The sequence below is a fragment of the Eumetopias jubatus genome, unplaced genomic scaffold, assembly GCF_037043125.1.
Source record: "Eumetopias jubatus isolate StellerSeaLion01/CBP00866 unplaced genomic scaffold, mEumJub1_p1.0 scaffold_7, whole genome shotgun sequence".
In the NCBI taxonomy this organism is placed as follows: Eukaryota; Metazoa; Chordata; class Mammalia; order Carnivora; family Otariidae; genus Eumetopias; species Eumetopias jubatus.
Window position 1 is genome coordinate 71342397 of NW_028274813.1, and position 14930 is coordinate 71357326.

General features: G+C 50.7%; 1 protein-coding gene across 2 annotated transcripts; it reads right to left on the bottom strand.

Moving 5' to 3' along the window:
* Positions 1 to 729: 729 nt before the first annotated feature.
* On the bottom strand, positions 730 to 12573 carry LOC114217937 (dehydrogenase/reductase SDR family member 4). 2 transcript variants are annotated; one of them, XM_028114883.2, is made up of 8 exons: positions 12383 to 12573; positions 11144 to 11321; positions 5862 to 5963; positions 3786 to 3856; positions 3633 to 3684; positions 3197 to 3331; positions 2717 to 2772; positions 730 to 1256 (listed from the first exon to the last, which is right to left on the bottom strand). In XM_028114883.2, the coding sequence occupies exons 1-8, from the start codon at positions 12511 to 12513 to the stop codon at positions 1142 to 1144; spliced, it is 840 nt and encodes a 279-aa protein (XP_027970684.1). In that variant the 5' UTR covers positions 12514 to 12573; the 3' UTR covers positions 730 to 1141. The 2 variants fall into 2 exon arrangements, with proteins under 2 accessions (XP_027970684.1, XP_027970685.1); XM_028114884.2 differs by lacking the exon at positions 5862 to 5963.
* Between the last annotated feature and the right edge of the window lie 2357 nt (positions 12574 to 14930).

The following is a 14930-nucleotide window of genomic DNA, read 5'->3' on the forward strand; positions in this document are numbered from 1 at the left end:
GCGCTGCAGCAGCCGCCGAGCCCGCTCCTGTCAGGGGCGGCTGCGCGAGCGCTCCTCCCCCCTCCCCCCCCGCCAAGCCTGGGAGCCCGGGTCTCCCGCCCCGCCGGGAGAGGTGCGGGACTGAGCATGCGCGCCGCGCCTCCGAGCCGCGTGAGACCCCGCGCGCGCCCGCGCCCACCCCTCCCGCCCGCTCCCGCGTGCGACGCCCTGTGCGTGTCGCCTGGAGCCTGGGCTGTCTCCCGGGCGGGGGTGGCGTCCACTTCCCGTGCCATCCACTCCTCGGGCACCGTGAGCAGAACCCATTTCTTTCATTTGTGGGCCTGGGTAGCCCTCCCCGGGTCATCCTTGCAAGGCCCCTCCCTTTTGCCCTATTGCTTGGGACGCGTCCAGCTCCTACCCGCGAGGGAACTCAGGGCCGAGGGCGATGCCAGGAGAGGACCTGGCCAGATCTGGGGGGGTGTTCATTCTTCCTCCCGCTTGCCCAGCCCCGGGGATCCCTGCAGCGTCCTTGGCACCAACCCCACGGGTGTGAGGCCCAGAGTAACACCCGGGAGTTTCCGTGCCACCTCCTCCCAGCTGGCAGTTCTGCAGACACATCCACCCCTGAGCAACAAGCTTAGGTCCTGGAGACAGGGAGGAATATTAGGGGGATGCAGAGATGTAGTCCACAAAGAATCGCTGCTTGGCTACCACACCTATGTACCCCACAATGAAAAATGATCACACCAATTCAAAGCAACATGATCATCCGCATTTTATTTGCATCTCTCTTTGCAAGTTGTTGATTTTCTGCCCTGCTCTTTCCACCTGGGTTCCTTCAGTCCCATCTCCCTCAAATTCCTCCATGTCCAGGGGGAAGAAAAATATATTAGTTGGTTTTTGCCAAGGTAGACTCAGCTTTCTCAGCAGGCCTGCCCTTTGCTCTCAGGGGAAGTCTTTATCCAAGGCTACAGCAATAGCGGGAATCATAAGACCATACCTTGACCACAGGGAAGGCTGGATCTTTTCACAGGGCAGAACTGATTTGGGGGGTGGGCTGGGGTGTAAGGTGAGCAGTATATCAGGCAGAGGTGGGAAAGGCTAGTCGATGAGTGCAGGAATTGGAGCCCAGTCTCTGCCCTGGCGAGGTCTCTCCCGGTCCTCAGAGGCGGGATGGGGCCCCTCCACTCACTACCACTGTCTCCCCAGTGATGTAGCTGGCGTCTTCAGAGCACAGGAAAGACACGATACCTGCACAGTCATCTGGCTTGCCTATCCTGGGGAAGAGGGGCAACAAGGAAGGGAGGAAAACATCAGTCAGACCCCCTGACCTGGCCCACAGGGAATGAATTTGCTTAATCAAAAAATATCAGGTGATTTATTAAGACCAGCTTACAAGCTTTCTGTCAATCAAACGGAGTTAGCATGAAGATAAGCTGTGATAATAAATACTGCATCCTGCAAAACCCACCACACATTATATTCAAATAATACAGAGACATTCTGTTTTTTAGACAACTCAGGACAGCAAAATCCAAAGTCATACAGATAAACCGGTGAGCAGCGATTTTATTTGTTTCACACATGTGTATACTGTTCAAGTGTCAGGGAGTCTGTGAGACAGTAAACGGTTTGTTTTAAATGGTTGCATTTGTATAGCTTCAACTCACAGACAATTTTTTCAGGAATCTGTTTTTGTCCCTTAAAGTCAGGTTCATTTTGGGAGAATGTGCTAATTCTCAGTGTTTGTATCAGTGATTGCATAGTTAGGGAACAGTGTAACCTTAACTGCCATAGAATGCTCTAGAGGTGGGTAGAGTGGGCACCTCAAACCTAGAAGACCTGGAGTAGTGTGGTTCTCCATCCTCTCCCCACTCACCGCCCCCCCTCCATCCCACCAAAAAAGATGCCTAGGTCCTACACTGGACCAATTGAAAAAGAATCTTTGGGAGTAGAGCCTGAGCATCTGCAGTTTCACAAGTGCCCAGATGATTCTAATGCACATTCAAGACCAAGAAGCATAGGTGGAGACATTCACCGGGGCCCCAGGATGACAATACCCTGACTTGTGAGTGAGTTGTGAACTAGGTGTGCAGCTCATGCCTGACATCAAACAGCTTGGGGTGCACTGAGGGGGTCTGGAATGTCTGGGCCAGTAAAGAGTAGGCATTGCTGGAATGTGTCCTTGAGGGGACAAGACAGAGAAACCAAAAGCTGGAGAGAGGCAGGGAAGTTAGAAGAAAAGGAGCCAGACAAAGTGGCCTGAAAGGTCTGGCTAGCCCTGTGGGGAAGAGATGGGTGAGTTTTCTTAGCAAGGGGAGGTTCGGGGCTTAGTGAAGCTCTTCATTCCTTTTATTTGGATTGTAGGATCATCAGTCTGAGCTTTGGAAACATGGCATTTTACTCATGGTTTTGGTTTTGGTCTTGGTCCCCGGGCACTAGGCATCCCCAGAGGTGGAGGCCACACAACCAGGCGGAAAGAGGAGTCAGGGCTTCTCCCAGGGCAGTGCTCTGCTGAAACCCAGAGCCTCTGTGTTTGCTTTTTGCAACGGAAGTGGACCCCTCGCACGTGCCACTACGGCGATGTAGTGTGCAGGGACTTGTGAAGTGTGTGTTTGCGGGAGGACAGAGCACGCTCATGTTGTCTGTGGGACCAAAAGACAGTGAGCCGCGGGCTGTGGGACGGACCTGACCTCTCGTTCTTGTACTTCCCAACCTTCTCCTGTGACAGCCTTACCTTCTTATGTGCAAGGTTTCTTTGATGTTCTTCTCTCTTGCCTTGTCCATCCACAACTGCAGGAAAAAGGGGCGTCTCTTTATGTGGCAGAAGAGGAGACGGAGGGCCAGAGGGGGAGAAAGTGCTGCCCTCGTGTCAACTGAGAGGAAGGCTGGAGAGAAGCCCCTTCCGCTTCCCAGTCCTCCTCCGCTCCCAGTGGCTCCCCACAGCCCTCTTCCGTTTCATTCTTTGCAGGTGCTAGTGAGGTTGTTGCTGGGTCTCCCCAGTCCTCATCCCCTTAAGGATATGGAACCATGTGAGCAGAGTCTGAATTCCTGTCTCCACAGCACACCTCAAGAAAGGGTGCCTGTGGGGTCTGATGTGAACAGGCGGCTGGTATCGAGGCGGGGGGGAATGTCGAAAAGCCCAGGGAGGGGGGGCGGAAGATACTGGGCTCCGTCGTCTAGGAAGATGCCCCTTTGGGGTCCCCGCAGTCCTCACCACTTGGCTGAAGCTAGTCTTAATGAGTCCCGGTGCCAGGCAGTTCACCCTAATGTTCCTTTGGTCCAGCTCTCTGGCCAGGTTCTTGGTGAGGCCCAGCAGGGCAGTTTTACTAACATTGTAGGGGCCCAGGCCCTGGAGAGAGGAGATAGTGGGTTAGTGTCTTTGCTTCCAGTTCATTCTTGGTTCTTATCGGAAGGCATAAAGGGCGGTCGAATAATAGGGCATCTCCTCCAAGGGAGGGTGCCAGCTAGAAAACTGTCTTGTGGGTGAACCACCCCTAGGTTAGGGTGTGTGGAGGCAAGGCATCTATTTTGTGGGAAGGGGCTTGGTGCCGTGATTCCAAAAGGGGACACACACTTCTTAGGGTGGCTGGGGGAGTGGAAAAATGTAGGATGGGGGGCGGAATGGAAGTAGCAAAGAAGGGGGCTCTTACAGGAAACGGAAGGTAGGCTCCTATGGAGGCCACGATCACCACCGAGCCACCCCTGGAAAAAGAAGAGAGTGACCCTCTTCCCAGAGGGGACCCTGGCCCTCAGCCCACATAAGGCCCACCGCGCCCAGGCTCCCTCTCGCTGTCTGTCTGTACCCTCGTTTCTCCATCTCTGGCACCACTGCTTTTGTCATGAGGGCTGTGGCCTTCACGTTAACGTCCAGAATCTGAAACCGAGAGAGAAGGAGAAAGAGCATGAGGGAAGGGCTGGAGAAGGCAGGGCAATGAGGACTCCCAGCGGGGCTCCTGGGATGTCTGTTGGGCCCTGGTGCAGATCTCCGAGATGCTTTACCTGGACCTGACAAGTGCAGAAGCCGAGGCCCAGGGAGAAGCCCCTTTCACCAGCTTATTCAGCTAGAGAATGACACATTAGGCTCGGGTGAGAAAGAAAGGACCCTGGTCCCTCTTGTATCCTAACCAGCTGAGCATGATTTGGCCTATATTAGCAGGGCCGCTTTGGATTTGAGCTGGATTTTCTGTGTTTCTTCCAACTAGGGAGAACTTGGAATTGGGCTGGTCTACTGGACCCACCCCAGAATGGGCCACGCTGCTCTGGGAAAACGTGGCCTGACCTCGGGCACTGGGCTGGTTCCAACATTTCTCTGGCTTCTGAGCTTAAGGAGTCAGATGCTTTTGGCCCTCCAGGATGGACTGTCTGGCTGGCCATTTATTGGAAAGTGGGATCATGAAGGGGCACTTTGCGGGGAGCTGGGACATAGTCTCCAGTCAAAACCCCACATCCGTCATGTAAAACAATTGCATGACCCTCGTTTACATTGTTCTAGGCACTGCTGGGATATTCCCCTTCTGTGCCCCCCCATGCCGACTTATTATTTTGAAATTTTTAATCTTACAGAAAAGTTGCAATAGAAGTACGATGAATATCCAGATATCGTTTACCTGGATTCACCAATTGTTCACATGTTCCCCCATGTGTCCTATCTATGTGTCTGTATAGTTTTTTTCCTGAATAGTCATCACAATGTTCTATCAGTAGAACTTTAGCATTTTTTTCCAAAGTATAAGGACATTCTTACACACCTCCATCCATTATCACACCAAGAAATTTAACATCGGTAATAATGATTTTACCTAATAGGCTGTCCCTAACAAAATTTCCCCAATTGTCTCCCCACATGTCCTTATTTTAAAAAATCCAGAGTTTAATCAAGGATCAGCCATTGAATTTATATTTGATGTACTGTGACATTTTAAAAAATGCAAATTAAAAAGAAAAATCACTTGGTTTAAAACTGATTTTCATGGGGTCTTTATTCAGACTGCTCATGAAAGATGTTTCTCTACTTTAAAGAATATCGATCAGGAACTGACTCACTTAGGCACATTTGGCACTTTGGTCTTTATGTCTGTGAAAGACTGATAAACAAACTATAATATTTTAGTATCCTTAAACTTCAGTGCTGAGAAGTTATTGATGACATCAGAGTGAAAAGCCAAACCAGGGGAGATCATAAAAAATTTAGCATTTCCAAATCATATGGGAATATTAACCTTAGTAAACAAAGACAAATATTTTAATTAAGACTTCATAATTAAAAACTGTAGGTGTGTGAAATGTATCATAAATGTAATTATGCATGCTCACATAAAACCCAATATTCCACACTTGAATTTATAGACATCTGGATCTCAGATTTCCTTGACATTGCAGTTAAGAAGAAAAGAGCACGGGTCTTTTTCAAAGGTTGTAAGCTACAAAGCGGTAACTTAGGTCATTTCGCTTAACTAGCAGCTATTAAAGTTTTCCAGCTAATGCGAAATCATTCTTTTTTGGCCGCTGAAAAGGGGATGGAGGTTGTGTAGGCTTAAGCGTATTAGCTATTAGCAGATAGCTGCCACGTCTCTGCTGGAAGTACACCCGAAGAAGAGCCTGGATGAGTACGTGGAGGAGAGAGCTGGAGAGTGAAGCAGAAGAAGGCTAGCCAGGAGCAAATGGAAGAGCCAAACTGGGGAGAAGCAGAAATGAAATGGGGGCAAGGAAAGAGGAAGCCACCCCCCCACCTGCCCTCTACCAGGTGCACTCCAGGTGTGTGCAGATCACAAGGATTCCTCACATTTCCATGGCACTTGACAAACGTTTTCTAAAAGCAGCCTGAGTTTGTTCTGGCCATTTTCTGAGGCCTGTTCCCTGCTCCTTCAATCCCCTCTCACCTTGTCCCACACCTCCTCGGTGACATCCATTAGGTTTCCAAAGAAAGGGTTGACGGCAGCATTGGAGACCAGGATGTCAATGCCCCCATGAAGGTTCACGGCCTAGAGAGAGGAGTAAGGTCTGAAGTAGGACTGCAGGTCAGTAAGGGAGGTGCATTTATCAATGTGGATAAAGAATTCCTTCTTAGGAACAAAATGATGTCAAAATGACATCTCTTTTTCTTGAAACATCTCTCTCCCCAGCTACCCTAAGTTCTGCTGCTAAACATTTTGGGTCTAGTTTCTTTTGCAGGCTTTTCTTCCTGCCCCCCCCCCCCGCCCCTCTCCTAGGGCTGTTGTTGACCTTTTACTCTTTACACTTTCCCTTTGGGGGAGCTCCTCTATTCTCATGGCTTCAGGTCCCACCTCAAAATCCATTTCCAGACCCTTTCACTTTTCGCAGAGTCCCAGCCCCATTTGCCCAAGTGCTTACTTTCCAGTTCTCCTTGACTGAGTTAGCATGATCTCAAACTCAATCTGTCCACACCTACCTGAATGGAGAAACTGTTTATTTTATTTATTTATACTTATATTTTGGTAAAGATTTTATTTATTTATTTGAGGGAGAGTGAGAGTACACATGTGCCCAAGCATGAGTCGGGGGGGGGGGGCGGCTAGGGGCAGAGGGCAAGGGAGAAGCAGACTCCCCGCTGAGCAGGGAGCCCATCACGAGGCTCGATCCCAGGACCCTGAGATCATGACCTGAGTGCAGGCAGACGCTTAACCGACTGAGCCACCCAGGCACCCCAAGAAACTGTTTTAAATAGACCAACAGAATGTCACCACTGGGAGGGACCTTTAGATCACCCAGCCCAATGTCCTCATGGCACAGGGGCCGAAACTGAGTTCCGTGGATTTCTCAGTAATGACATACGGGGGCTGGCTAAGGAAAAGGAGGAAGCCTGCTCACTGGGTCTTTGGGAGAGGCCAAGTAATCTGCTCAGGGCACAAAGCTAGTTAGTTAGTGGTGGCAGATCTGAGAACCGGTCTCCCTTCTACCGCAGAGCTAATCCTTCAGAGTCCTCTGAAAGTGAGTTGGGGTCACTGTGAAACTGGTTACCCAGGAGCCACGGTAGGGAAGACACCAGCCTGGGCTTAAAGCGGTTTCCCATTCAGTTATGATGTCATTTTCTCTCCCCTCCCCCTTTTGTGGCTTGGAGGCATGGAAGATTCAAGGCAGAAACCGAGATTTAAACTGGGGAAGCCAAGAAAGGCAACATCTCACCTTGCTAATAAATTGAAAGTAGACGGCGAAGGCATATGCCAGCGTAATGAGTGACCAAACGGAATCTGCCAACAGTACGTGACTCTGAAACCAGACTATGCATTTGCCCAGAACAGGCAATTCTGATGCTTTGGGCGAGCAGCACTAAACGGGCCCTTGATCAACTTTGTGCTTCATGATTTGGCGCACAGAGGGGTGTTATTAACAATGTGTGCCATCTGCTAGCTCCCGTTTTAACTAATTATTCTTGCTAACTAGGTGCTAAGTTCAGTTGCTTCCACACTGCTGAAGGAATGGCTTGGGCTGTCAACATGTAAATTTAACAAAATTTAAAATCACATAAGCTTTTAAAACCGGTATCGATACTGTCTGGTGCTAAGTTTTGGTGTCCTGGCACAAAGCCCCAGTCACCTGCCTTGGCTCTGTGTAAGTCTCGCCTATGGACTTGTGACGAGCGAAGTGCACTATAAGCTAGAAAGGGATGGGTGCAGGGCGCCTGGGTGGCTCAGTCATTAAACATCTGCCTTCAGCTCAGGTCACGATCCCAGCATCCTGGGATCAAGACCCACAGTGGGTTCCCTGCTCAGCAGGGAGCCTGTTTCTCCCTCTCCAGCTCCCCCTGCTTGTGTTCCCTCTCTCACTGTCTCTCTCTGTCAAATAAATAAAGTCTTAAAAAAAAAAAAAAGAAAGAAAGGGATGGGTGCTGTGCCCTGCAGGTGTGTGGTTGGGGGGCAGGGAGCCTAGCAGCTCGGAGAGGGGAGAAGTCTAGGTTTTGACTGAACAGGGAACCATAGAAGATTCATGAGAAAGGCACTATGACCGCCCAGGTGTCTCCTAAGCCTGCCCTAAATTGTGTGCTCACTACACTAAAGAGGTTAGGAGTTGGGTGCTCTGTTTTCTGATAGGTATATTTTTTTAGAAAAAGTATAGTCAAGTGGAGAAGTGACTGATCTGGATTCTGCTCCCCTACGCTTTTGAGAAGCTTTGCAGTGCAGATTAGGAAGCCACTGGATAGTAACCATTCTTTTTATTTACTTATTTTTTTGAGAGAGAGAGAGAGAGCAAGTGCGTGTACTTTGGGGGGGCGGGCAAAGGGAGAGAGAGAATCTTTTTTTTTTTCTTATTAAGTTTGTAAATTTTAATTCAGGTGTACAATATAGTGATTCAATAATTCCATACATTTCTCAGTGCTTCTCATCAAGATAAATGTATTCTTAATTCCCTTCACCTATTTCACGCATCCCCCCAACCCACCTCCCATTTGGTAACCCTCTGTTCTCCATAGTTAAGAGTCTGTGTTTTGTTTCACCTCTTTTTATTCCCCTTTGTTTGTTTCTTAAATTTCACATATGAGAGAAATCATATGATATTTGTCTTTATCTGACTGGCTTATTTTGCTTAGCATTATATTCCCAGGGAGAGAGAAAATCTTAAGCAGACTCCTCAATCAGCTCAGAGCCCCAGTTGGGGCTCATTGTCATGACCCTGAGGCCATGACCTGAGCAGAAATCAAGAGTCGGAGGCTTAACTGACTGAGTCAGCCAGGCGCCCCGGATAGTAACCCTTCTTAAGGAGCAGCTTTCCCCATTGTAGGGTAACAGCTGACAATAGGCAGAGCCCGTAGCCGATAGCTAATAAGTACCCTCTCCAGTCATTTTCCATCCTGACACTGGCCATACAGATTATTTGAGGGTTGTGTGTGTGTGTGTGTGTGTGTGTGTGTGTGTGTGTGTTTTAAGATTGTATTTATTTGTCATAGGGAGAGAGAGAGAGTGTGCACAAGCAGGGGGAGCGGCAGGCAGAGGGGGAAGCAGACTCCTCACTGAGCAGGGAGCCTGATGCGGGACTCGACCCCGGGACCCTGGGATTATGACCTGAGCCAGAGGCAGACGCTTAACCGATTGAGCCATCCAGGCGCCTCTGTGTGTGTGTTTTTAAAGATTTTATTTATTTGAGAGAGAGAGCATGAGCGAGAGAGAGAGCACAAGCAGGGGGAGAGGCAGAGGCAGAGGGAGAAGCAGACTCCCCGCTGAGCAAGGAGCCTGATGTGGGACTCGATCCTAAGACCCCAGGATCATGACCTGAGCCGAAGGCAGACACTTAATGACTGGGCCACCCAGGCGCCCCTGAGAATTGTTTTTGACTCATCCCTCCTATTTCCCATTTCTTGACACTGGGTGAGGAAGAAAAAAATCTTGCTGGGTTCTCACTCAATGTCTCCTGGGTGTATCCCTTCTGGTCCCATTGCCGTTGCTCTAGACCTGAATGACAGCCACAGCTTCCTTGCTAACATCCTTGGCTCAGAGTCTTTTCTACTCTAATATATCCGCTTACTGGTGCCAGATTATCTTTTTCAAATATATCCATTTTCATCTTGCTCAAAACCTCACATGGCTTACTTCCTCCAAGAACATCTAAACTTCTTTGGGAGGCTACGGAGCCCCTGTCCCTTACCCTTCCCACCAGGCCATTTTCCAGTGGCACTCCCAAATCTGTGCTCTCTGCTGTGAATTCACAGTGCTCCGCTCTCCCCGTCGGTCCCTCCTTGGCTGGCTGCTCATTTTGCAGGGTCATCTGGAACCCTGTCCCTCCTCCATCTGCCCAGCCTCACCCCCTCCTAGAGGTCTAGCTCAAGCCCCACCTCTGAGCCAGGGCTGTAGTTCAGGGTAAGTGGACCTTGTAGGGCTGAGAGGTTGCTTCCCCAGCAGGATTTTGACATTAAGTTGCTAGGCACATTTCATATGGCTAGTCAGCAATTGGCCCCGGATCCCAGATGGCTCTCTTCACCCTCAGGATCAAGGTCCCAATCTCAGACAAGGTGACTTTCTTTCTTCAAAGTTTACTTATTTATTTTAGAGGAGGTGGGGAGGGGCAGAGGGAGAAGGAGAGAGAGAGAATCTTAAGCAGGTTCCACGCTCAGCGCAGAGCCCTCGATCTCAGGACCCCAAGATCATGACCTGAGCTGAAATCAGGAGCTGGGTGCTTAACCGGCTGAGCCACCCAGGTACCCCAAGGTGACTTTCTTGGACATACATCTGGCTTTCTCCAGTGCACAGTTGGGCATCTGCCAAATGGCTCCCTAAAAATGGAATGACTTTATCCTATCATACCACCGTTTACCATTGTTTAAGGGACCCCTCTTCTATGATTACAAAGTTATTTCTGCCAGCCTTCCAGTCTGTTATACTTTCCATTTAGGGTAGAGTCTCCTTTCTACTCCAGGGAATAAAGTGGGTGTCCTGAGCCTGAGGGAAGAGCAGCCTCCTTTGCCAGATATTCATGTTTTCTTGTGTCGCTGGAAGGCTGGTGCCAAGTACCAACTCTACACTGGCTTTGACACTTTCTTTGAGACTAACATCCAAGTGGGCATGAAAGGCCTGATCCGATGCTAATGGAGAAATGCCTGGTGGTCTGTAGTCAGCTTGGCAGGTCTGGATTGACTCACAGCTCTTTCTAACTGGCTGTGGGACTCAGGATGTTGCTCCAGCTTTCAGAGCAGAATGTTCTGAACGTTCCGAAACTGGGAGAATAGTTCTTGCCTTGCTTGGATTGTTGTCAGGTTTAGAGGTAACCAGGGAAGGCTCTGGACAAAGTGAATGACACACAGTAGGTGGCTGAAACATGGTGGGCTGCCTCCCAGAAGAGGTTCCCAGGGACTTGACTCTACAAGCTAAAGAACAGGGGATTGATTATTAGCCCCTGGGTGGAGACATCTATTTTGCAATTGTATTTACCTTTCTCATCTGCCCAATTAGATTGGAAACTACTGGAGAACCAGGGCCAGCTGTTGTCCTGGGTAACCCAAGGGATGACGCAGGGTTGAAGCATTAGAGTGGTTTTTGATTCTCTGACGGGGATGGGATGATTCTCAGAGATATCATAGAAAGGCACACAATAAAAATGTGTTGGTCGATTGGTATGCAGAACGACCGGTCATGTTTTAGTTAATAGTGCTGGCTCCTAGGAAAGCAGGGAAGGAGCTACCTCCTGGCTCTGTGCCCATACCCTTGTTGCTCACCGTGGCCACCAGCCGCTTCCGGTCCTCGGTCTTCCCCACGTGGCACACGGTGCCTGCCACGCTCAGCCCCTCCTCCTGCAGCGCGGCCACTGCCCGGTCCACGTTCTGCTGCTTCCGACTGCTGATGACCACGTGGGCCCCGTCCCGGGCCAGGCGCCGGGCGATGGCGAAGCCGATCCTGCGGCAGAGAGAGATGCCCGTCAATGCCAGTACAGGGGAAACGGTTGAGAGATGGGCTCCGAAGTCAGAATGCCCAGGTCTGAATTCCTGGTCTCCCTCGGTAGGACCTCCTGTCTGCTTTATGTGTAAAAGAGCCATTACCATACAGATGGACGTGCTTAGCGTGTTTTTAGCACTCATTTACTTACTTTTCCTAGGGTTTTGGCCCTCAGGCTAGGTTCTCAGGAACTGACATTACCTTCCACAGGCATCCCCACAGTGACATGCCCCACACCCTGTAGGGACTGAGGGGAGAGAAATGAGCCAGAGGGGTAGCAACAGCCCCTTGCATGATTGGAGGGTCTCACTTGAAAGAGCCCCTGTCCCCAGATACTTCCCTTACTGGTCTACAGCTTCTCAAAATTGTTAAATTATGTGTGGGGGTGCATGTGAAAGGGTGGGTCTCTAGTAAAAAATGTCATTTTTTTAACATTACGCCCCTGGGAGTAAGGGTTCCACACTTGGCAGATGTGAGTCATCAGCATTTCGCATACATTTGTACTTTAGATTTGTGTAGTGCAGGCATCTAGCAAAGTCCTGTGGGGATGAGAAACGGATAGAACAGGTCGGGCAAGGGCAAAATGTACTGAGCTAACCAAAAACCTGCACACATGGGTCTTGTGTCCTGTCCAGGAAAGGGGCGCCAAATGGGGTGTCTGGAACATCTCCACAGTCCATGGAGGCCGTGGGATAGGATTTTTGAAATCTGGACTGTCTTGGATTTCTTGGTGTTTGGTCTTCCCAGACTCTAGCTGGGGCCGCTTGACTTGGTCAGCCCAGAGCCCTGGGAGACTGAAGTGGCGCAGTTGAGCCAGGGGCAGCAGTGACAGGAGACTGGCAGCAAGCGGGGCCAAAGCGAGAGGATTGCGAGGCGCTGCAGGCCGACCACGTGGTTCCTTTCTTCGGGAATCAGACTGCCTGGCAGTGAGGTCGGAGGGCTCGGCCCGGAAGCAAAGGTCATGGGGTTAGTACCTGTTTCCAGAGAGCGGAGGCCTCAGAGCCTCCGGCCGCGGCACTCACCCGTCGGTGGAGGCCGTGACTAGAGCCACCTTATTGGCGAGCGGGCCCCGGAGCGCCATCCCGGAGCTGGCCATCCGCACAGACCTCCACGCCCCGGCGCAGCTGGCTGGCAAGAGCACTGCCTTCCGCATGGCGCCGTCTCGCCGTAAACTCAAGGGCGGTAATAACCCGAGAAGGACGGTAACGAGGAACGGGCCTCCTCCCCGCCCCGCCCCCCGCCCGGCTGCCAGATCTCCGCCCCGCTCCCCGCCCGCGCTGGCGCTGGGCGGCTAGCGAGCCCCGCCCGGCGCCGGCTCCTCGCAGCCAGAGCGCGCTGTGGCCGCGGGGCGCCCCCTGCCGGCGCACGGCCCGCCGCGCCCCGCTGGCCTCGGCTGGACCCTGGCCGGCATGGGACTGGGCGGTCCCCCCAGGTTTCCTCGAGGGCCCGCTCCTTTGCGGGAACCCACACACTTCCCCGCCCTCAGGCAACGTCCCGCCGCTTGATCCTGCTATTTTTTCGGAGTGGGGGAGCTTTGAGTTGGTTGCTTTACCTTCCCGGAACTTCAAGATGGACCTCCATCTCCAGGAAAGTCTGGGTCTACGTATGTGATAGCTCACAAGAGGGCAAATGTTTTGAGATTGCCCATGGTCCATACGGAGTCACCAGGTGAGGGTCTCAGGTGAGGGTGGAGGAGCCTGGGAGAGAGATGTGATGAGGAGGAGCAGCTGGGCTAGGGTGTGGCACTGCCCTTCACACTGGCTCATGGGTCTCCTCTATCCTCACAGGCCTGGAGGGCAGACTCTGATCACTATGGTAACCAGTGTGCAGGGGGAAAGATCCTGACTGGACTAGACTTCTGGTACCCTCCACCCCAAGAGGACTGCCCCATCGTACAGGGCCTAAGTGGTAGCAAGAGGTGAGAGGGTCTCCCAGCCAGTGGTGGAAACACAAACTCAGGGGTACTCAATTCTCCATAATCACCATGTCCCCAGGTCTTAGCCTCCATCCCGGTTCAATAAATATTTACAGAATGTAAAAGCACTTTATAAACTGGAAACTACGAAACACATAGTAATTATTGTCACCACAGAGTTACTATTATTGTTGCTACAGGCCAGGCTCTTCATCTGTAAACAGAGGATGCTGGGGGAGATGAATAAAGTCCTCTCGAGCTATAAATTCTGTGTCCAAGACTTCACCCTACACTTCTGCCGAGCAGGCTGAAATGATCTCCCTTCTGGGTTTCTGGGAGAATTAACAAATCTGGATGGCTTATGGGACACTGTAGAAAGGCCCCAACAGACCCAAGTGTCAGTGGCTGAATTGACTTAACCCAGGGGCTTCCAAATGCCAGACTGAGAAGTGGTGCTGATCTATGGCAAAGTTTGCACTTGTTCCAGGCAAACTGAGACAGAGAAAGACAATATAGTGAGTTTCATAAAGCTAAGCTTATTTAACCTGACAGTTCTTTATTTGGGATATGCTTTTGCTCCTTTGTGTGTGTGTGTGTATGTGTGTGTGTTAGTCTTTTTGTTAAGAAAAGATGATGAAAGCAGATGGGTAGGTTGAGAAGAGTGTTAGTTGGTGAAATCACCAGTCTGGCAACTCTATGTCAGTCCTTACAATTAGAGGAAAGAGAATCCTGGGCTATGAAATTCAGTTCTGGGAATCGCTGTTTAATAGAATTCATACTTGCTAGAGATTCATTTAGTATATGTGTAGTTCTGCAGAGCAGCTAAAAAGGTATTTCAGTGTTCAAAAGGGAGTGTCTGGGTAGCAAGTGATTTATCAGGCGTGCACTGGATTTAGAGTATATTCCTCAACCAAGGAGCTACAGCTGTGGTACTCAGCTTTGGTACTCAGCACATCCTGATGAGATAAGAGAGCTTGAGTCTAATTTTCCCCATGTCCGGGGAAAACTGACTCTCACTGGTGCCCCTCAGTCTGAACCTCATGAATTATTGACAACAGAGGCTGGATAGCATGACACTCTTCTTCCTCCTTCCCCGTTCAGAGCTAATGCACTGTGGGAACCCTTCCCAGTGCTCTCCACCTGTGGGCCTGTGGGGACAGTATGTAGGAGGATGGGAGCTCGGGTTCTCAGGGCTTTGGGTTCACAGGGACAGGCCTCCAGGGCAGACCTGATCTCTCTTCATCTCCTGCCCAGAAGTGAGCAGCCAGATCCAGGCGCTGAGGTTGTGGGAGGGAGAGGGAGACCACACCTCAAAGAACAAAGTGTTCTGAAAAAATAGAATTCTGGCCTGGGAGCTTGGTGAACATCACATGGCCCCTCCTTGTCTGGTCAGGGTTGATATTTGGTCTCCAGCACCATTTCTTTGGGGAGAGCACAAGGCACATTAGGGAAGGGGTCTGTGGACAGGAAATGATAGCGGGAAGAAAAGGGGTGTGGGAGTCTAGCTCCTACTCTTCATCAGGCTGGTTTGCTGGGGCTGGGGGTGGGATGGGGGGATAGGAAATCTTTGGGGTAAATACGTGGGTGTGCAGGAGTCTCTTTGAAATGGGGAACAGTAATAAGCAATGGGATTGCTCTTGTATGTATGGAGGTGG